Source organism: Muntiacus reevesi, chromosome 4, assembly GCF_963930625.1.
Source record: "Muntiacus reevesi chromosome 4, mMunRee1.1, whole genome shotgun sequence".
NCBI lineage: Eukaryota > Metazoa > Chordata > Mammalia > Artiodactyla > Cervidae > Muntiacus > Muntiacus reevesi.
In genome coordinates, this window is record NC_089252.1 from 109,336,892 (window position 1) to 109,359,415 (window position 22,524).

The following is a 22,524-nucleotide window of genomic DNA, read 5'->3' on the forward strand; positions in this document are numbered from 1 at the left end:
TCTCCTACTTCTCTTGGACTCAGAAGTCTGACCGTCCTGGTAGGAAGGGTGCTGGACAAAGACTGTCATTTTCTGTGCCCCTGGCCCCAGGTCTCTGAGTGTGGGCAAGAGGCTGTAAGGCCACCACGGAGGGTAGAGGTGAGTGATCACTCAGTGCTGTGGGGGATTTTTATTAGTCAGACTTCCCTTCCTGGCCTACTGCCCGGGTATGGCCAGTGACAGCCCATACAGCGTGGCTACCGCCAAAGTCAGGAAGGCCAGCAGGCCCAGGGGGGCCAGCAGCCCCTCCCCGGGTGGGGCTCCAGGGCACTTCACTGGGGAAGGGGTTGGCTTGGGGCTCCTGTCTCCACGAAGGTTGGGGCCACTGTCGCTGGCTCTGGCCAGGGGCACTGTGGCTGTGACAGCAGATGGCCTTGGGTCGGTTCCAGTAGAGGTTGTGACCACGTACATTGGCTTGACGGTGCTGAAGGGCTTGGCATGAGCATCCACCCACCGTAGCAGGGCCCGCGGCCTCCACTGACAGACGCCCAGCAGGGCGAGCACGTCCCCCTCGGCGGTGTGCGAGTCTGGCGGGGCCTGCCCATACAGGCGTGTGTAGATGCTGCCCAGGCTGTAGCTCTTCCTTGGGCCGTGCTCCGAGGAGCTGCCAGCCGGCTCCAGGGCCTTCAGGGCAGCGATGCTGTCCACACAGAAGGCGTCGTCTAGAGCACTGGCCAGGCCCAGCAGCGCCAGCTCGGCCCGGAGCAGGGGGAAGTCGTAGCGATCACCATTGTGGGCCACGAGGCACCAGGGCTGTGGCTGGCGCTGCAGGAAGGCATGGATCAGGTTGACCAGGTCGGCGTCAAAGGCCCGACGCCCGTGGGCAGCCAGCACGGCGGTGCTCAGGCCTGTGATCTCGCTGGCCGTGGGGCTGCACGCCTTCCCTGGAGCCACGCACAGGGAGAGCTTGTCCAGCACCCGGGGCGGCGGGGGCGCTGTCGGCGCAGGCCCCTGAGGGGTGGGAAGGCCCTCCAGGGCGTATCTGTGGACGGCCAGCAGGCACAGCTCAGTGATCCTGGGCTGGGAGAAGGGCAGGCCGGTGGCCTCCAGGTCCAGGAAGATGAGGGTCTGCACAGGCCCTGGGGGCAGGGCCCGCGAGCCCATGGTGGGTGTCCGCCGCTGAGCCTGCGGAGGAGCAGGGGGTCGGGGTGGGAGGGTGAGTGCCCGCTGACGGGCGGGGTGGGAACGCCTCTCTGGCCTTCCCTGCCCCATCAGGGCCTGTTGCTGAGCTCCAGCACCCACTTTCAGGCAGGAAGACAGAAGGTAGGGTGGCTTCCTTAGTGGGACCCGCTCACTCGGCTGGCTGTTCAGGTGCAGGCTCAGCTCCTCCCCTGGGGGCCTCTTATTGTGGGGGGGTACCCACGGCCCTCCCACCCTGCTTCATTCCCCTGGGGGTTCTCACTTACCGAGGAGCCGGCAGGCAGCAATGACTCAGGGTGCACACTCTGCCTGCTTCTTGCTGCCGGCAGCAGCAGTGGCGGGAAGTGAAACTTGGTCTGAGCCCGCCCCTCTCGTCAGCTGGCCTGGGCTGTCCCTCCTACCAGCACCCGTCCCTCCCCAGGCACCCGCAGGGCTGCCCCAAAGGCCTCAGATCTCTGGCTGTAGGCCCACTGGCTAGCACAGTGAACCGGGCCCTCGCACGCTCATGCTGGGAGGACCAGGCTATGGGGGGAGGCTGGCTCCGTGACTCGGCCTGCCGGGAGCCCCCCTGCTGTGACCATTTTGCACCCAGTCCATGGCCCCACTTTCCCAGGCCTCCCTGGTTTAGGCCTGGGCTGAGGGCTGCCTCCACCCCTGCGCACAATGGTTTCTTCCTGTGGCCTCAGGAGAGAGGGATGACTCAGGGCAAATCCACAAGCGGGCAGGGCTCCTTCCCCAGGGCAGAATCATCCCCGTGGGGCTGGAGCTCAGCTCCGGCAAGGCCCAGCAGGGATCTCAGCCTTTCCCGGGTCCCCCTCCTCTGTCCTTCCCGCTCTGCGGACACTGAGCAAACTCAGGAAACAGAAGGCTGGCGCGTTCTCAGCCAGTCAGTGCTTTTAATCAGCGGAGGGAGGAAAGGGCAGGAGTGGCTCTGGTGCCACCGTGTGGCCCGGTGCTCACAGGCCTCAGCCACAGTCCATCTCAGGCTCATCCACATCCGTCTCCACGGCACAGAGATCCTCCAGGGCCGCCTCTGAGGCAAAAACCAGAAGGTTCTGTGGTGACTGGCCCAAAGGCGCTGGGACTGGGGGTGGCCCCACCTCTCCGCCCGCCCCCCAGGCCCATAGGAACTAACCAGTCCCTTCCACGCCCAGGCCTCGCTCCCTCAGCTACTGCAAGCAAAGTGATACAAAGGCAGTTCAGACAGGGATGTTTCTGGAAAAGCCATGGCTCTGCCAGGCTGACTCAGTAGATACGAGCCAAAGGCAGGCTGATATACTGAGAGAGGAGCCAGAGCAGGAAGGAAAGGGTGGCCCAGTGCCGGCAAAGGCTGTGTGGATGGTGGGCCGCTGACTTAAGGCCAGGGGGTCTGACTGGCCCGGGGACTTCAGGGCCGACCCCGCATGGGGGCTGGGGCGGGGGGCTGGGGCCCTCCTGCGGGCTCACCTTCACAGTCGGTCACGTCAGGAAGCCCTCGAATCAGCGTGCTGACGCCGGGCATGACCTGGTCATACTGGTGCAGGACCTCCACACAGTGCACCGTGAAGAGCTTGTCCTTCTGGGACAGGCCGTGAAGCAGGAGCACCGTGTCCCGCAGACACCGCACCGTGCGCCTCTGCCGCTCGGTCCGCGGGGGCCCCCCTGCCCGCCGCACCGTCAGCCACTGTCTGTGCAGCATCACCGTGAGTGCTCTGACCACCTGCGGGAGGGCGCGGGCGGAGGTCAGGACATGTGCTCTCTGCACCTGGACCACCGGCTTGGCGGGGCGGCCCCAGTCCTAGCCTCTCCCCGGGGTGAGGAGGGTTCTGAGCGGTGGCACCAGGGTCCAGCCCTGATGAAGGAGCAGGGATGCTCTCAGACGGCCCTGTCAGCCACCAGCAGGGCTGCCCGCCGCCAGCCCCCTTCCGCGCCCGGCACTCACCTCCACGTTGCACTGGCAGCTGGAGGCAGTGACTGGGGAGGAGGGGCTCTGCACACTCAGCTTGGCCAGGAGCCACACGGCCTAGAACAAGAACAGACCCGGTTCCATCCGCGCCAGAACGCCACCCCAGTTCCGGTCACGGCGAGGGCTTTCTCAAGCTTCTTGCAGAGCTCCAGTTGCCTAAGCAACTGCCTGTCTGGAGAGGCCCTTGGACTGCAAGGAGATCCTACAGGAAATCAGTCCTGGATATTCACTGGAAGGACTGATGCCGAAGCTGAAGCTCCAATACTTTGGTCACTGATTCGAAGAGCTGACTCCTGAAAAAAGACCCTGATGCTGGGAAAGATTGGAGGCAGGAGGAGAAGGGGACGACAGAGGATGAGATGGTTGGATGGCACCACCGACTCGATGGACATGAGTTTGAGTAAACTCCCAGAGTTGATGATGGACAGGGAAGCCTGGCGTGCTACAGACCATGGGGTCGCAGAGAGTCGGACACGACTGAGCAACTAAACCGAACTGTCTGCACTGATGGGATCCAAGAGGTGATGGTATCCTGGGCCTTCCCAGGAGATGCTCAGGACCAAGACCTGTGTCTCACCAATGACCCCTGCCTCCAGGCCCACCTCCAGCTACCAGGCTACCCTGCCAAGGCCCAGGATACCCGGGGTCCACGTGTGTTATATCTGTATAGTGGGGGCCCCCCAAAACGAGCCTTCCTTGTTGGTCTCTAAACGCGTCACCGATGTGAGTGAAAGCCCCTTTTGTCCCGAGGAGGAGGAAAGGCGCCCCTCCGGTGGGGCGGGGCGGGGTGGGGAGGCGAGCCGTCCACAGAGGGCTCTGGTGCTTCTACCTCTTGCTCCAGCTGCAGCCACTGCGCCTCGGAGGCGGCTCCGTCAGGTCTCGACGTGATGTACGTGTACAGCAGCAGCAGAAGGCAGCCTTCTGGAAGGGACGCCCAGCTCGCTCAGGCTCTGCCCTCCCACCCACCGCCAGGGTGCAGGCTGCGGGAGCCCTCAGGAGGTGCCTGGCCTGTCCCTGCCGCCTCCTTCCCCTCAACCAGCCGGAGCTGTCCGGTGCGGGCCCCCCACCCCCTGGCCTGCTTTACCTGAGTGGGAGCAGAGCTGAGGTGCGAGCTTCTCATGGTCCACCAGGAGGGACAGGAGCTCGATCGTCAGAAGCACGCTGGGCAGGGGCGTCTCTGGGCGCAGGCATTGCGGCAGCACCCTGAACACGCACTGGAACCTGAAACACAGGGGCCCAGGAAGACGTGATGCCTCCAACCCAACTCTGTAACTCACCCTTCTTTTTCACTGTCGGTAAAAGGAAATTGAAGAGGCCAGGGAAGAGGAAACTGGATTCAGATAGACCTGGCTTCAAATGCTAGCCTGAGAACAAGTGGGTTACCCTTCACTGTGGGGCTGCTGTGGCTGAAAGAGGACAGGTCCTTGCCTGGCCCAGTGCCACCTCGAAAATATGAGATGCCTCCCTGGACCTGGCAAGCCAGCCTCCACACTGCTCCCAGCTCCTTCCTGCCTTTGCTCCCAAATAGGGAGCCAGGTCTTGAGCTGAGTGTGAGAGGAGAGTCCTGAACCCACCACCAAAGGACTGGCTAGACTCTGGTCCGATCTCATGACATCACTTGCCAAGCAAGGAAGACTTCATTTTCTCCGCTTGTCAGGAAACACTAGCTCCTCTGCAGCCACGTATGTGAAAGTACTCACTTGAGGTGTGCACGGTGAGAGGCTCGGGCACTCTTCCCCCTAATCTTAGGGGCAAAGAGCTGGCCCATTCATTACAAGGGAACCAAGTCCCAAGATAACCACTACTGTTGGCTCAACCCACACCACCTCCTAGGTGGCGGGGGAGTTCTATGGGTGTGTCCCCTTTCATACAAGGAGGTTAAGAATATTCCCTGTGTACCATTAGGGAGCAAGGTCTATTTGGGGCAAACTCATTTGAGAGCAAATCCTGTACGACAGACAAGCTGAATGTTTCTAGTCACCAGGGAGTATGGAACTTGGTGGAAAACTGGAATTCCCAAGTATGCACTAACGAGTCACCTAATTTCATTATTAGGCTAGAAGTGGCCCACTGAAACTAAAACAAAAAAACCTGTCTATATATACAACAGTTATTTCCAAATTAGTTTTTGATAGCATCAGAGCCTACTTATTTTAAATGTTTTTTTTTCTCCAGAGCCCCCCAAATGCACAATAAATAACAGTCATGCTACTCTGCTTGAGTTGAGGATGAGTCTTTTTTGTTCAAAAGCACCTGCCAGAAAAAAAAAAGAAAAAACCCCCTGCCATGCCAGTACGTGGAGAGCAACCCAGGAAGACCTAACTGCTACACCAGATGGGGTAGAAAGATAAAACTCGGAGGATGACGTGCTCTCAAGCCTAGGTGGGCAGTGGTACGCTTCGTAAGAGACCACAGCCTGCCTGGCCACCCGTGCCGTAAAACATATGCCTTAGAGCCTTGGTACCACCTGTCTTAGGCCTCCTTGGCTCAGATGGTAAAGAATCCACCTGCAGTGTGGTTTGATCCCTGGGTTGGCGTGGGCATGGCAATCCACTCCAGTATTCTTGCCTGGAGAATCCCCATGAACAGAGGAGCCTGGCAGGCTACAGTCCATGGGGTCACAAAGAGTCTGACTGAGCGGCTAAGTACAGCACAGTACCTGTCCCTGGCTTTTGCTTTTACTCCAAGACGAACAGGAAGCTGTGTGGTAATGGGGTTCAGCTTATCAGCATGAAGGAATTTGGAAGGGAAGTACTGCGGGGAAGTGGCATCAGCGAAGGGCATCTACAGAGACCAGCCATATGGCAGATACTGATTGTACTGTCTGCTGTTGTGACATAGCCAGTCTCCACCAGTCCTGTATACTGTTCAAAGTAATTTTTTTCTATGAACAATCCCATTTTAAATAAATCAAAATGCTTAAAATCTGAATGGATGGCATTTAAAAGCACTTTGTTGAAACAGCAACCTGGGCAGAAAAAAAAAAAAGACATGTAAAATTTTGTTATTTCCAGTCTGTATATGAAAAATGGGTCATCTAAAGGAAAAAAAATAACTTTGATTAACTAGTGTTAAACAAAAAAGATAGGTTTACTAAATATGTTAATCTATCCTTTTAACATAAGCCTCACCTTTCATTTTAAAGGTTTCCATAGAAATTTAGTTATTTTATCTTTCAGCCATGTGCTATTTTTTTTTTCTCTTGCCAACATGCGTAAAAAGGGAAGTCAATTACAAGTGCAAATAATGTGATACTCTTTTGTAACTCAAGTCTTGAAATGTTCTGTAGTGTTAAGCAAAGTCTCCTCTTGCTTGATACTAAATAAACGTTTGAAAGAAAAAAAAAAGTCACTCAGGAGCCTAACTGGCTTGAAACCATCTAATACACTGCCTCTGGCGTTTCAGACAAGACTCCCTAACTCAACACGGAGTTTGTTCACTCAGCAAACACTGAGGGCTCAGAGTGAGCCAGGCTCTGTGCTGGGCGGGAGGACGCAGGGCTCTGAGGGTGCCACCTGGGCTTGTGAACAGAAGGCTCTTGTCTGGCCTGCAGTAAGCACCCATGAAACGGCTGTTTTTTCATGTCACAGATAAGGTCAACAGGAATAGAATGGTGATCTGTCTACCAAGATAACTGGTAAAAATGTGCTTCCTGGAATTCATTCATTTAAAAAATAAGAAACCAAGATGCAAGGATTTTTCAGTTATCCACAGATCAATGTGACAAGCTGCATTAACAAAGTGACTAAAAATCATATGATCATCTCAACAGATGCAGAACTTCTGCTAAAGTTCAGCATCCATTTATGATAAAAACTTCAGAAAGTAGGCATAGAGGAAACTTAGGTCAACATATTAATAATAAAGGCCACATATGAAAAACCCACAGCTGACATCAGATGCATTGGTGAAAAGCTGAAAGCATTTTCTCTAAGATCAGGAACAAGACAAGGATGCCCACTCTCACCATTTTTATTCAGATAGTTTTGGAAGTCCTAACCACAGCAGAGAAGAAAAAAATAAAAAGGAATCCAAACTGGCAAGGAAGAGAAAAATTTCACTGTTTGCAGATGCCACCAGAAAATGACTAGAACCCATCAATGAATTTGGTAAAGTTGCAGGATACAAAATTAATACACGGAAGTTTGCTGGATTTCCCACTTACCACTGCATCAAAAAGAATAAAACACCTAAGAATATGCCTGCCTAAGCAGGCAAAAAGGTCTATACTCCAATAACTGTAAGATGCTGATGAAATAACATGACACAAACAGATGAAATGATAGACCCTGTTCTTGGAAGAATCGATATTGTCCAAGTGACTACCCAAGGCAATCTACAGATTCAGCGCAGTCATTATCAAATTACCAATGGCATTTTTCACAGAACTAGAAGAAAAAAATTTAAACAGGCAGAACACTCTGACATAAAATTACAGCAGCTGTTTTTTGGATCCATTTCTTAAAGCAAAAGTAAACAAAAGCGGGGAAAAAAGTGCCAATGGGATCTACCTAATATAATTTAAAAGCTTTTGCACAACAAAGGAAATGGTGGGCAGAATGAAAAAAGAACCCATTATTGTGGGAGAAGATAACTGCAAGTGATATAACTGATAAGGGGGTCATATATTCAGCATATATAAACAGCTCATAGAACTCAACGTCAAACAAACAACCCAATCAAAAGATGAGCAGAACTGAATAGACATTTTTCTAAAGAGGATAGCTAGATGGCCAACAGACACATGAAAAGATGCTCAGTTATCACTCATCACTACGGAAACGCAAATCAAAACCACAATGAGATATCACCTCAAACTGCTCAAATGGCTACCACCATCAAGAATACCAACAAATGTTGGCAAGGATGTGAAGAAAAGGGAATCCTCCTATGCTATCAGTGGGAATGTAAATTAGTATAGCCACTGTGGAAAACAGTATGGGAGTTTCTCAAAAAACTAAAATGGGAGTACCATATTATCCAGCAATTCTACTTCTGGGTTATATCCGGGAAGAATAAAAAACCAAAACACTAATTTGGAAACATGCACCCTGCTGTTCATAGAAGCATTATTATCTACAATTGCCAAGGTACTGAAGCAACTGTCCATCAACAGATGAATGTAAAGAAGTTGTGGTGCACACACACACACACACTGGAATACTGTCGCTGTTGTTCAGTCGCTAAGTCATGTCTGACTCTTTGCAACCCTGTGGACTGCAGCATGCCAGGCTTCCCTATCCTTCACTGTCTCCTGGAGTTTGCTCAAATTCTTGTCCATTGAGTCGGTGATGCTATCTAATAACCATCTCATCCAATGCCACCCCCTTCTCCTTTTGCCTTCAATCTTCAATGGAATACTACTCAGCCATAAAAAGAACAAAATTTTGCCATCTGCAGCAACATGGATAGCCTTGGAGGGCATTATGATAAATGAAATAAGACAGAGAAAGGCAAAAACTGTATGATATCATGTATACTTAGAATCTAAGTATTACAAGAAACTAGTGAATTAAAAAAGATAAAGACTCAGACACAACAAACTAGTGGTTACCTTTGGGCACAGAGAAGGAAGGAGGGAGGGGCAAAATAGGAGTAGAAGATTAAAGAAGTGTTGTTATGGGATTATATGAAATCATGTGTGTGAAACTTCTGAAAATTGTAAAGCACTATGGAATTTTAAAGGAAAAAAAGGAAAGAGAAGACTCAAAAGAAAAAAAAAATCCAAGCAACCAGCCACTGTGACCTGGGCAGTGGTGCTGAGCCCACCTTGCTGTCCACACTACTCTGCACTACACTGTGTCGAGCTCTGAGCACCACCTTTAGGATGGACCAGACAGGCGGGAATATATTCATATGGCGACCAGGATCCAGAAATGTGTTTAGTAAACAGGTATCCTGGGCTCAGAGACAAAAGACTTAAGAACTGTGCAGCCAGTGGAACTGGCCTCTGGGTGGAGTGCTGAGGGGGTGATGAGATTCTAGGACTAACTAGAGGACTGGCTGGGTGAGGTTTACCTTCCCAAATGTTCAAGGTCTGGAATCCCAAGCTAGGAATTTCTGACAGTGGTGTTTCACAACAAACTGTAAGAGGAACAAGTAAGCTGTGGCTCATGCCAGTGGTGGGCACCTTGAAGATGGGCAGATTCCCAGCAATCAGCTTGTACCTGCACACCTTCTGCTTCCTCAGGGAACCCCAGCAAACTCAACTTCAACATGCCTGTGATGTGCAGTCTTCACCTGATGCGTGTTCCAGGTCCAAAGGCCTCTGGGTTTGGTCTCTGTCTTGGGGTCAGGATGCTCTTCCATAGTGACTAGCAGCCTTCTTTTAACATGTGTGTTTTGCTTACCTACTGCCTAGAGGCAGAACTAAGCCAAATAAACCACTTCCTTGGTTCTTTTAACACCTGGACCCGTTTCCCATGACTTCAGAACTCCCTGAGCTAAGAACCTAAACCAAGGCTTAGAGCTGAGCAGTATGAACGCGTCAAGATGGGAGCAAGCTCAGGGGCCACAGGACAGACCTCAAGAGGTCAGGTAAGACCCACAAGGAATCATGACTCCCACGCTGCAGGATACCTGGGCAGGAAATCAAAGGAAGCATTTTCAGCTAATTTCACCAAAACCTTAAGGCACTGGCTGAGGACACTGGCTTGAAGGTGACCTGTTGCTGCAGAAGAGGAAGCCAGAAGGTGAATGAGCATCTTCAAGAGTGGATGCTGGCCTTGGTCCTCGGCAAGCCCCTCTGGGGCTGAGGTCGCATCCCCATGACAATGTCCGTGAACCTGGCTCTGGCCTCCTTCCCCCGCAGCAGACTCAGCGCCCGCTCCTGACAGTAACAGGCGGACGACCGCTCCGCTGTGGCACACCAGGTGCTGGAGGACGCTGAGTGCCGCCACCGAGAAGCCTTCCAGGTTACAGAGGGGGTCCTCGGGGCTGGCCTCTGCCCCAGGGCTCACACGGGAGGGGCGTGTCGGTGAGTCCGCAGGCGCGCCGCTTCTCTTGACTGCTGCCAAGTCCTGCAGAGCCTGGCAGTGTAAGCCGATGAAGAACTGTACCAGGGGGAGGAGATGCACAGCCCCAGGGAGCCTGCGGAGCGGGAAGGCCCTTCTGCCTCCCTCTGCTGGGTCTCTGTCACTGGAGCCTTCTTCATTCCTGGCCACCAGGTTCAGTCCAGTGAGTGCCATGTGCTGTGCTTCTCTCAGGGCCGAGAGGGGACAAGACCCATCTCGAGGACCTGTGGTCCTCAGGCTTGAAATCCCAGTCAAGGTACTAGCAACAAACACAAAAGAAAAGACACAAGTGTGAGAGGCAGATATCAAGGAACCCAGAAAACCTGCTGGCAAATTCTCTCATCTCCGGGCCCAGAGCAGATGTCTGAGGCTGGTCAGGACCAGATGGGGACTTGTTTCCTGAAAACTCCTTCCAGACAAGATTTTTAGGAGTCTTGTGCTTACCTGCCAAGCCCTGGTAGCTGGAACTGGGTGCCGGCAGGAGCCTCAGGACAACTGCTGAGGAGGTGGGACAGACCCAGGGGTGACCCGGGGATCAAAGGCTGCTTCAGGAGAAGGTTTATCAAAATGGACCCTGCGGAAAGACAAGGTGACATGAGAGTGCTTTTCTACGATGCCAACTCTCCTCTCAACGACCACTGAGGCCCCCTGAGACACCTGTGGGTACTGAAGGCTCGGGGGCATACTTGCTCTTGGCCTCTCCCAGTTTATAGTCACATACTTCAATCACAGAGTCCTATTCCCACTGACCCTCTAAAGCACTGCCTGGCTCCCACAGCCCAGGACAGTTAGGCAATTCCAGTGCAGCATCACAGAGCACCATCAGACCCAGGCAGGCATCTGGCAGAAGAAGCACGCGTTCTGGTACCTTGATTGTTTGATCTCTGCATCCAGCTGTCAACAAGACTTTTCTGGGGCTCTTCCTGCTTTATGGGGCCACCTCCCAGACTGTGAGCCTTATTCTCTGCAACTAGATAAAATGTTAATCAAAATTAGAACATGAAAGCACGCGTGTATCAGAAACTCTTTAAACGTGATGAGTTTCAAACATACATTGTTCTATTTTTTTCAACTCTGGATCAAAACAAGAGCCAAAGCAACTCAAGAACTTTCGCATCTTTGCCTTTCTCATATAAAATAGGAACTTGCATAAAGAAAAGAAAAGAAAATTAAATTGTGTGTCCCACTCCAAAGTCAGGCAATAACATAAAAGCTGTACCCTTGGAGAAGGAAATGGCAACCCACTCCAGTAATCTTGCCTGTAGAATTCCATGGACAGAGGAGCCTAGCAGGCTGCAGTCCATGGGGTTGCAAAGAGTCAAGCATGACTGAGCAACTATCACTCACTCAGTGGGCAACAGGCTGATTTACTTATGACAGATACAGCATATTTGTACTTAAAAAATTTTTTTTTGCCATAGACTTTATTAAACAAAGTTCATAAACCTCAAAAAAAAAAAAAAAAAAAAAAGCTGTACCTTTAACATTTATGTGATTCTTATTACATGCCAGACACTGTTCTAAGAGCTTTACACCTGTCAACTCTCTTGTTCTTCACACCAGCCCTCCCAGGAGGTGTTATCAGTGGCTTTGTTCTATATATGGGAAAACTGAAGCACAGAGGTTCGGGGTGTGTGTGTGTATGTGTGTGTTCAGTCTGTGTGTTCAGTGTGTGTGTGTGTTCAGTGTGTGTGTGTGTGTGTGTGTTCAGTGTGTGTTGTGTATGTTAAGTGTGTGTATGTGTATTCAGTGTGTGTGTATGTGTTCAGTGTGTGTGTGTGTGTTCAGTGTGTGTGTGTGTGCTTAGTCGCTCAGTCATGTCTGACTCTTTGCAACCCCATGGACTGTAGCCCGCACGAGGCTCCTCTATCCATGGAATTTTCCAGGTAAGGATACTGGAGCAGGTTGCCATTTCCTTCTCCAGGGAAATCTTCCCAACTATAACCACTTTTGAATTTGCTCCAAAAATATGAGTAGCTGTAGTTCTCAGGGGTGCCGTGATGCCAATGATTTGAAAGAGCTGATGGTGGTAGGACAGAGGCAGGGTATCTGAATGGCAGGATAAACTGGCACAGCACAGCCTCACAGTGAAAACCTACTAATGCTAGATTGCTTCTCTCTAGAAAGCAGTAGCACTGCCTCAGTCTGGACTCAACCTGGCTACGAAAGGAGCACATATTCCTGCATCCTAGTTGTGCTTCTGGCCTGTCGATGGATGCTGACTGTGGAGGTTTTAAAATACGCCTGCAAGTTCTTTGACACGCTTGCACTCAAAGGGTGCAGTCTAGTCTCCCTCCCCTTGAACACAGCCCAGACTCAGGGACTCAGTTCTAATGAGTAGAACTTAGGCTGAGTGACAGAACTGATGCCATGTGACTTTAAGGTTCAGACACAGAAAGGAGAGATTCTGCTTACACCAAGCTCTCTGGGTTTGCTAGCTCTTTAGGAAGCCACGTATGGGGTGAGGAGGTCAACCAAGTAGCCCTGGGGAGAGGCCCACATGTGGAAAGAAATTCCACTTGTTAGACATGTGAATGCACCACCTTGAAATAGATCCTCCAGCCCCTGACAAGACTTCAGTGATTCCAGCGCCCTTAGAGACAAACCATCCCCACTATGCTGTCAGAACTGTGGACGCACAGAAAGGAGGAGAAAATAAACACTCAATTGTTTCAAGGCTCAAGGTCAAGTGGTCTGATATTGAGTTGTAGACGATAGAGAGATGGACTTACCCTCCCTGCCCATCGGGGACTTGTATGCTGGCTCTGTCTGGCAGGGCTGGGGAAGGGACTTGTTAGCACTAAAAGACTCCTTTGTAGGGAAAGATGGTTTTCCAAATTGTGGAGAACATGCTTCTGGCTTTATAACCACAGAAGGGCTTTTCCTAGGACTGGAAAAAGTTAACTATGAAAGCAGAGTAATGATTCTGCTAACCCCATGTAAAATACCTGGTTATAAAACTTCTAACAGGCTTTAAACTTTTCATGTCTAGGTGATTTGATCAAAAGATTCATCTACTCCACATTTGTTAGTCTTTGGCAGGATAGCAGTGTAAAATTCAAGGCACTTTCATCCAAATGGTAGGAAAAAAATCTTTCATTTGTTTCCACCATCAAAAGTATTGGGCAGAATTCAAGTACTATTTCCAATACCACCAAAACATATTTTCAATCTGCAACCTTTTTAAAAAAAATTTACTTTTAATTGGAGAATAATTGCTTTACAATGTTGTATTGGTTTCTGCCATACAATGCAAATCAGCCATAAGTATACATATGCCCCCTCCCTCTTGAACCCGCCTCCCACCGCCCGCCCCATCCCACCCTTCTAGGTTGTCACAGAGCCCCGGGTTGAGCTCCCTGTGTTATGTAGCACCGGTAATGTATGTCTCAGTGCCCCTCTCAATTTGCCCCACGCTCTCCTTCCCTGTGTCCACAAATCTGTTCTCCATGTCCATGTCTCTACTGTTGCCCTGCAAATAGGTTCATTAGTACTATTTTTCAAAATTCCATATATATATATATATATATATATGTATGTATACACACACACACACACACATATACACACACGATACTTGTTTTCCCCTGAATTACTTCACTCTGTATAACAGGCTCTAGTTCATCCACCTCACTAGAACTGACTCAAATTCATCCCTTTTTATGGCTGAGTAATATTCCATTGTATATATGGACCACAACTTCTTTATCCATTCATTGGTGGATGGACATCTAGGTTACTTCCATATCTTGGCTATTGTAAATAGTGCTGCAGTGAACACTGGGGTACATGTGTCTGCTTCAATTACGGTTTTCTGAGGGTATATGCCTCATAATGGCATTGCTGGGTCATGTGGTGGTTTTATTCCTAGTTTTTTAAGGACTCGCCACACTGTTCTCCATAGTGACTGTATCAGTTTATATTCCCACCAACAGTGCGAGAGGGTTCCCTTTTCTCCACACCCTCTCCAGCATTTATTATTTGTAGATTTTTTTGATGATGGCCATTCTGACTGGTGTTAAGTGATACCTCATTGTAGTTTTGATTTGCAGCAACTTTTTTTTTTTTGGTTTATGCAACTTTATTGAAGAAAAATAAATCAATTACTAGCAGAGCTATTAGTTGATCACTCATCCATTGACAACTTGCATCATTTATTCAGTGCTATATTAAACAGTGTATTGGAAGATAGATTAACTAATAGCTCCAAGCCTCCTAACAATTTAAATGAAAATTATAAAATGTTTTGAGACCCTATTTTGGAATACAAAGGGTGTTTGACTTCCAATTTCCATTCTCTGTAGAACAAGAACAGGTCATTCCTTTATTGACATGCATAAAATACATCAGATTTTCTGTTCTGCTGATGCTATAAATTCAATACCAATTCTTCAGCCACATTAGTTATGAGCATAAAGTATACCATGTAACCTCAAATCTCTAACAGTGGAAGGCTTAGACAAGAATGGATGCTGCTAGAATAATGCTGCTTCCTTTGATGTGACAACTCAGCATCCATCTCCCTCCCTCTCAGATGATTCTTCAGCATGTTAGAGCAGTGAGGAATGGTTTTAGTCTCATAACCAAGTTAGAGTGAAGACATTGGTCACATAATACACATGCTCCATTTTTTTTTAAAAATTCTGAATCTTGGGCAACTGTTCTCTTGTAACTACTTTACAGTTTCTAAAAGCAGTTATTGTCCAAAGCTGGAAGAACTTAAGTCTTCTCAGATGAGCATGTGAATGAATGGAGGGAGGTAAACAAAAAATAAAATTAAAAAAGATGAGTTTTGCAGCAACCTCTTTTTTTAAATTGAAATATAGTTCTATACAATATTATCTAAGTTATAAGCATATGATATAGTGATTCATAATTTTTAAAAGTTTACCCCATTTATAGCTAGTATAAAATATTGGCTACATCCCCTTGTTCTGCAGTATATACTTGTAGCTTATTTTATACCTAATAGTTTGTACCTCTTACTCCCCTATCCTTATATTGTCCCTCTTCCTTTCCCTCTCGCCGCTGACAACCACTAGTTTACAACAACCTCTTTTTTAATAGCCAGGGCCTGAATCAAAAGATTTTCAGTAGAAAGAGCATCTAGTAAGAGGTATGTTGTTTCTTGCAACTAGGAAACGGTCGGTTCCTTGGTGTCAGAGTTTTTATGTTAGAGAAGCAGTCTTAACCCTCTGATTAGATTACACAATGCTGAGGCCGTTCTGTGAGTAGTGTGAAGAGGAAAGGATGGATTCCTTCTGCTGTCCTCTGTCTTACCTGGACTATGCAAGGCCTGAAGAGTTCAGTTTCATACCCTGTCCATTATAAGCAAAGGCAGCAGAATGCTGAATACCAGAAAAAGATGACCTGACCCACACAGTTCAAGTTTCAAGGCTGATACTGACAGACTTCTCACAGGACAGACCATTAACAAACTGATTACGTCTGCAGCAAAGGTGGGGGCCGCTGGGCAGCAAATGAGAAAAAATGTTCTAAGCAGTTGGGACAAAATCACTTATTTGAAAAAAATTACATAAAAATGAAGACTGGTCAACTCTAAAACTCTAGAGATCATCTTTCCAGCCTTTTCTCATCCTGAGGAGTTGTGTTTATAAAGTCCTACAGGAAGAAGGCACTTTCAGAGAGTGTGGGGCCTTTATGCTATGATCCCCAAACCATTGCAGCCTCATCTGAACCACCTTTGAGGCCTCTGGAAAAGAGGATCTGTGCCCCAGTGGCAGAGACCAAATGACCTTCGTTCACAACTAGTCTGACATTATCATTCAGACTTTTTACAAAATGATAACAAAACTGTTCCCTCCCTCTAGTGCCATCATTACCTGACATGGGAAACGGTGGGTACAGCTAGTTTATTAGCTCGTTCACTGTTCTGAAGCTTCGTTCTTAATTCATTCATCTCTGCATCTTTAAACTGGAGTTCAGACTGCAAGGACTGGAGCTGGAAGGCAAAAGAAATATAGAGGTTTCATCACATATGCAGAAACAGCTCTGGGGGACTACCCTGGCAGCCCAGTGGTTAAGATTCCATGCTTCCAATGCAAGCGGTCCAGGTTTGATCCCTGGTCTGGGAGCAAGGATCCCACCACCAACAATAAAAAATAGTTCTGGGCTTCAAAAATCTCAAGCTAGTAAAAGAAAAACAAACAATGAGAAATAGTATAAAACTCTGCTGTGACATAAATGTCCTAAAATATCAAGTTTTAGCTTTCTTACTGAAAGATGGCATGGTGTTCTAGAAAGATATTTTGACCTGCTTATTGCTAAGTAGTTTGTGAGGATTCAAACACCATTTACTCGGCCTCTCTGAACTTCAGCTTATGTGTAAGATAAATACCTGTCTTCATGATTGGGGGGATTAAGTAAGAATGGTAAATGTAAAATGCCCAGCACAAAGCTTGACAAGATGCAATATCTCACAGTAACATGTAGACCTTGTAGTGAACATGTTGTTGTTTAGTCACTCAGTTGTGTCTGATTCTTTGCAACCCCATTGACTGGAGCCCCCTCAGGCTCCTCTGTCCATGGGATTTCCCAGGCAAGAATACTGAAATGGGTTGCCATTTCCTCCTCCGGGAATCTTCCCGATCCAGGGATCGAACTCACGGCTCCTGCATTGGCCGGTGGGTTCTTTACCCCTGAGCCACCAGGGAACACAGTGGTGCACAGTCCAGGTCTTCCTGAAGGTCTGGGCTGAGGATCTGGAATAGTTTTACCAAAACCCTGAACAGTGTGGGGAGACCTGCTGCTCTGGCCAACAGTAACTGCTGCCATTCCCTAAGCATAGTCCATGCCAGGCATAGCACCAGACACAAGTGCGGGACCATTTAAGTCTCACAACAACCCTTCTGGTTATTTCGGGAACAGATAAAGGAGATGAGTCATAGAGCATGACTGGTCGCCCTGAGGTCACTGCTTGAATGTGATAAAGCCTGGCTTCAATCTCTGGCTTGTCGGTATATCCCTTGGTCCTCACTATGCATATGGAAAAGCAACTACTGCTGTTAGTGTTAGGCGCAGGTCAGCACTTCTTCAAAGATTGCCAAGTTTGCTGAATGAAGTAATGGCAGAGTAAAACCCATGTCTTTATTTGGGAAGTGAAGGAAAGTAACATATAGCTGGCACCCAGTTTTTCTCCCCACAACAGTGTCTCCCTGCCCTAAGAAACATCATTTTCCTGCCTCTGAATATATGAGTTGAATGGGAGCTATTATCTCTTTGGTTCCAGTGACTAGTTCCGGGGCAGGCACCTGACTCAGGTTAGACCAATTAGAGCCTTCCCCAGAATTTTAAAACTTGAGATGAGGACCCCTAAGACTTCAGTCTGTTCTGGAGCTGTGAAATATGAGCCCTGGAGAAAACATCCTCAGCCCTAAGGATGGAACTTATCAACAGTACAGAGAATAAAGATGAGTCCTGGCAAATCTCGAGTCATTTGAGACCGCAGTACATCTGTTTTCCCAAGACTTAGTTACAGAAGGCAATACCTTTTTTTGTTTGTTTGTTTGGCCTAAGCTAGACCAGTTGAGTTTCTGATCTGCCAAAAAAAAAAAAAAAAAAACCCAGCATAATTTAAGCCTGTTTCTGCAAAGTGTTACCCAGTGACTTAGGCAAACACAGCAAAGCAGAATTTCATCTACGTCCTTTTCCAAACCACAGAGCCTCAAAGAAAAGTACATGTAATTAGTTGGTAGCAAAAGTATTTCCAACAAACAACTGCTGAAATCTTCCTGGGAGATTTATAAGCAACTTTAGGCATTGCTTCTAAAGGAACTCATTAAGCAGGCAAAGCTGATGTCCATATAAGCAAAACATATCTCTGGGTCACCTTTTTGGAGAATTCCTTTTCTTTTTCACTGAGTGCTTGAGTTTTCTCTTGTTCAAGAAGGAAATGAGATCTTCTTTGTTCCTCTAGAATGGATTCTGTCTGATGCAGTGAGTCCCGCAAAATTTTAATTTCTCCATTTTTAATGAGCACTTCTTCTTCCATTGCCTTCATCTGGAAATTCCAAATTGATCTTGTGAAAAGTTTGTAAGGGAAAATTATATATGCACTTATTTCAACATGTAGCTGGGGAGATGAAGAAACACATTTAAAACATGTCCAAAGGATCAATAAGTGCTCAGAATACATCCATGCCAACCAGATCATGACCTGCTAGGTCCATTCCTGGGACAGCAGGTTTTCAGCAAATAGCTTAAAGACATACTTGTCACTTCTGCATGCACATTCCAAAGGTCCTAGGGACCTACAGATAGTCATATGAAAGATGTCTGCTTTTTTGCAAAACTGTTAATGAAAATAGCAACCATTATGACGTTGTGTTTCTTCTATAAGACACATGCTATAAATTTATCTCAGTACTATAACAGAAAGTTTGTATCTCTTTTTGTATAGGGTTTACAAAGTGTCTCTTTTTTTGCCTTGGCTGTTAGGAATCTCAGGATTTAGTTGCAACCAAAATTTTCTGGTTTTCTTTCCCCAGTTTCCTCCCAATTCATGGGGATGAATCTGGACTCTTGTTTTAAAACTTTTCTATATTTTATTGTATAATGTTTTCTAACACATGCATAAGTGAATGAATTAACTACAAAACCCACAAGTTAAATCCCTTACCTTTTCTTTAAGTTCTTTGTATTGTGCCTGAAGTACCTCTAATTCAAAATTATCTTTAACTGCAACACTTTCTCTGTTTTTCCCTGCAGGATATTTTGACATCCCATCTAATATGGTGACCTTATGAACATCTGTAAAACACAACAACCAAAAAAAACCAGTTCCCATATACTTTTTAGGACTCAGTATTTTCCCACTTTCACCAGTCAGTGCTGAAAACAATCACTTTTGAAAGCAAATTAAAGAAAGATCTACTAAGTAGAATAGGTATTTCCAACATAAGAACATGATTCAATCCTTATGAAATAACAAATTCTGCCTCCCTCTCCCCATTCCGCATTCAGTTTCTTGTTTTTATTCCCCCTGCACCCAGTTTTAAGGGTCTCAGCTAAAGGCTGAAAGGTGCTGTGGGAATTTCACTGTTCGAATCTCAGTAATCCATTATTCAATAATATTTACTCAGCACCTGTAATATGTCAGGCACAATTTAGCCTCTAAAGAAAGCTACAGTGGTGAGCAAAATGGATACAGTCCTTACGCTCATGGAGCTTACATGGCAATAAAAAATATAAGAACATAAAATTACAACTGTTATAAGAGCTGCAGAGAAGAATAAATAGAGGAATGCCTGTAACAGGGGATTTAACCCACATGGATGACTGGAAGCCTTCCCCAGATAAGTGATAACTGAATGGAGAGCTGAAGAACAAGCATGAATTAACCAGAGGAATGGTGATGGGGAATGGATGGAAAGAACACTCAATGTGTAAGAAACAGCAATATGGACTTCCCTGGTGGTCCAGTGGTTAAAACTTCACACTTGCACTGCAGGGAGTGTGGGTTTGATCCTTGGGAACTAAAATCCCACATGCAGTGCAGCCAAAAAAAAAAAAAAAAAGACATAGTGATGTGCAGTTTCTGTATTGTAGGGAAGCAGGGGGAATTCAAGGAATGAATCTTTTTACTAGAAGTGTGAAGTCATTAAAGGCTTTCAGCAGGGATGTCCATTGTGCATCTGTGTGTGACAGATTTTAGTTTTAAAATGATCACTCTGGCTGTGGTGTGAAGTCTGACTTCTAGGAGTCATAACTGGAAATATGGACACAATTTAGTGGACTTCTGTCCAGGGGAGGGGTGATGGTAACACAGATCAGGGAGATGGCAGAGATGATGCAGAGAGGATGGATTCTTGAGATGGAAGAAAAAGGTAAAGGTACAGGATTTGGAAAGGAGCAAGGGGGATGTTGGCTTGTGCTACATGATGGAGAGTGGTGCTAATCTCTGCCATGCAAAATGTGTTCATCAATGTGTCTTTTCTGAATGTCTGCTTTGCCAAGCACCATGCTGGAGATGCTGGCAGATGACTGGATTTCCAGGAAATGACTGTGTGGAATTTAACATGTCTATAAGACATCCAAGTAGAGGTTCAAGGTACCCTCAAAACCTTTCTCTTCCAGGGAGCCCCATAAGACGTCAGTAGAATGAGTGTAAGCTCTAAGAAGGTGGAGGCTTTTGTTTGTTGCTAAGTGTCTGCAGCTTCTAAAGTTTGGGCACCTAGTACAATTTATTGGTTGTATAAAAACATAAGTCTATCTATCTCTTGCCTCTGCCAGATCCCTCTTGTGCTCAGGCGGCCCAAAGGAAAAGGTGGTCTTCATTCGATCTAAAGCCTCACAAATATGTTATAAGGATGGGTCCCCATGTGTAGGTAATGATGCTGTAGTAGTTGTGTTGCAAGGATCTCTGCTGAGAACTAAGAACCCAGTGGTCCAAAGAATAGAAACCCAAGTAAAATGTTAACCTAGCTTTCTATATTCCAAAACGGCTGTTCGACATTTCTGATACATTTCTCCCCTCAAATCAAAGGACCTCTTGGGATACAATCGCTGCTTAAATCAAACTGTTCCTATGAAGGGGCAGTGTGGGTGCAAGACACCGGAACGGTCGCCGCGGGGTTCCGAAGGCAGAACCATCTAAGGGGTCGAAGGAAGTCTGCACCACTCTTAAGGGGAAAAGGCGAACTCACTGGACACGCCCCGAGCCGTGGTCGGGCACTGGCTCAGGGCCTGGGACGCAAGCGTGTCGAGCTCCTCCAGGTCGTCGGCGGTGAAATCCTCATGCAGGCCGAATGGGTCTTCGGGGTCCGGGGCGGCGGGGATGCCTCGGGCCCGCTTGCTCGGAGGGTGCCCGGTGTTGGGCGGAGGGCCAGGACAAGGTGCCGGGGGCCCGCTCCGCCTCCTGCTGCCTGACGCGGAGATTCCAGCCATGCCTGCCGCTGGATGATCTCTAAAGACACTGAGCCAGGCCTATACCCACGAGGAAGGAGGAATGGACCAACCGCCCGCGCGCCGCGGCCCGCCTCATCCGCTGGGACACGCCCCCGAACCAACGAGCCAATCACCTACCAGTTAGCGGGCGTGGAGGAATTACATCATCAGAGCGCGCCGCTGTGTCCCACTGAGTGCACGCTGAGACTTGTTGCTTCCCGCCTTTCTTGGGCCCAACCTCTCCTGGCGCTTTGGTACCGACTGTTAGGACTCGGTAGGCCACTGCGGTGGTCTAAGCGCAGCGAACTGAGTTACCTAGGCAAACGCACCAGCCCCACCACGCAAGTAGTGTGCCCGCTTCTTGACATGCCCTGGGGCAGCGCTTGCTGGAGTTCGCCCAGATAGATATTCACCCGTGCAGTGTGAATCTAGGGTAGGCAGCAGCATTCAGACTTTTGGTTTTTGTGACCTCGCTGTCCAGCCAGACCCACTTCTCAAATACCCCAGGCTCTTGAGGAGGAGTGTGGAAGAATGGAGTTGGGCTAGGAGTTAAGAATAGAACTGTTATGAGCACACATCTTTGAGTACAGTAAATGTTTTGAATGTGTACATTTGGTGTTGAAGGGCTTAGGAACTGCTCAGGCTGTTAATATTTATTCGTTCATTTCTCTGGGAGCTCTTAAGTGTTTTTGTTCCAAGCGCTGGTCATGTGGAAATGAATGAGACTCAAGAAGTCAACGAAGGTCCCATGGAAGTAGCAACTGGGCTGTCCTATAGGTTAAGTGGGAGTTATCAAGAAGTGCTAAGGAGGATGGCATCAAGATTACTCAGACAAGAATACAATACTGAAATGGAGGCCACACAATTGCCAGGTAGGCGTTATCAATGGCAAAATAGGAAGGTAAGGTTTTAGAAAGGAGCAGTGATTCATGCTGGGCTTGAGTGGCTGACAGGATTTTACTGGCAGGCTGCAGTCCATGGGGTCACAAAGTGCCGGACACGACTGGGCGACTAAGCATGGCACTGTGATGTGCAGGACATTTAGCAGGAACAAGGTGTTGGAAAGTAACAGGGGCAAGATTTTTCGAGTCCAACGCCTTAACCACTCGGCCATCACAGCTCTAAGATTTTTCATCCGTGTGTGTCGCTCAATCGTGTCCGACACTTTGCAGTCCCATGGACTGTAGCCCGTTAGGCTCCTCTGTCCATGGAATTTTAACTTAACCTATGAGTATCCTATGAATGTTTGGGAGGGCAGTAAATGAAAGGGAGATAGTTGTCAGGGCCTAGAGGGTCTTCAGTACCTGGCTTTAATTTTTGAGGTAACTGGTAGGTTCCCTAGATAGTCACCCAAATATTGGATGCTTATCTTAATTGCTCCAAGTCTCTGATCTCGTAAAAACACAAGATTATACTTCGTTAAGTGCAGACTGAGTTCCACCAAATAAGAGCAGTAGCTTCATCTCAGCGGCAGTGTCCTAG

At 47.9% G+C, this 22,524-nt stretch overlaps 2 protein-coding genes across 3 annotated transcripts; both read right to left on the reverse strand.

Moving 5' to 3' along the window:
• Positions 1-64: 64 nt before the first annotated feature.
• TREX1 (three prime repair exonuclease 1) lies at positions 65-2,002 on the reverse strand. Its single transcript, XM_065933781.1, has 2 exons — positions 1,446-2,002; positions 65-1,164 (listed from the first exon to the last, which is right to left on the reverse strand). The coding sequence occupies exon 2, from the start codon at positions 1,141-1,143 to the stop codon at positions 196-198; it is 948 nt and encodes a 315-aa protein (XP_065789853.1). The 5' UTR covers positions 1,144-1,164; positions 1,446-2,002; the 3' UTR covers positions 65-195.
• Positions 2,003-2,040: 38 nt separating this feature from the next.
• ATRIP (ATR interacting protein) lies at positions 2,041-21,125 on the reverse strand. 2 transcript variants are annotated; one of them, XM_065933780.1, is made up of 13 exons: positions 20,802-21,125; positions 18,776-18,906; positions 17,987-18,157; positions 15,981-16,099; positions 12,870-13,027; positions 11,006-11,107; positions 10,582-10,711; positions 9,704-10,396; positions 4,209-4,345; positions 3,954-4,042; positions 3,101-3,181; positions 2,626-2,878; positions 2,041-2,212 (listed from the first exon to the last, which is right to left on the reverse strand). In XM_065933780.1, the coding sequence occupies exons 1-13, from the start codon at positions 21,040-21,042 to the stop codon at positions 2,145-2,147; spliced, it is 2,373 nt and encodes a 790-aa protein (XP_065789852.1). In that variant the 5' UTR covers positions 21,043-21,125; the 3' UTR covers positions 2,041-2,144. The 2 variants fall into 2 exon arrangements, with proteins under 2 accessions (XP_065789852.1, XP_065789851.1); XM_065933779.1 differs by having other exon boundaries at positions 3,954-4,045; positions 20,802-21,124.
• Between the last annotated feature and the right edge of the window lie 1,399 nt (positions 21,126-22,524).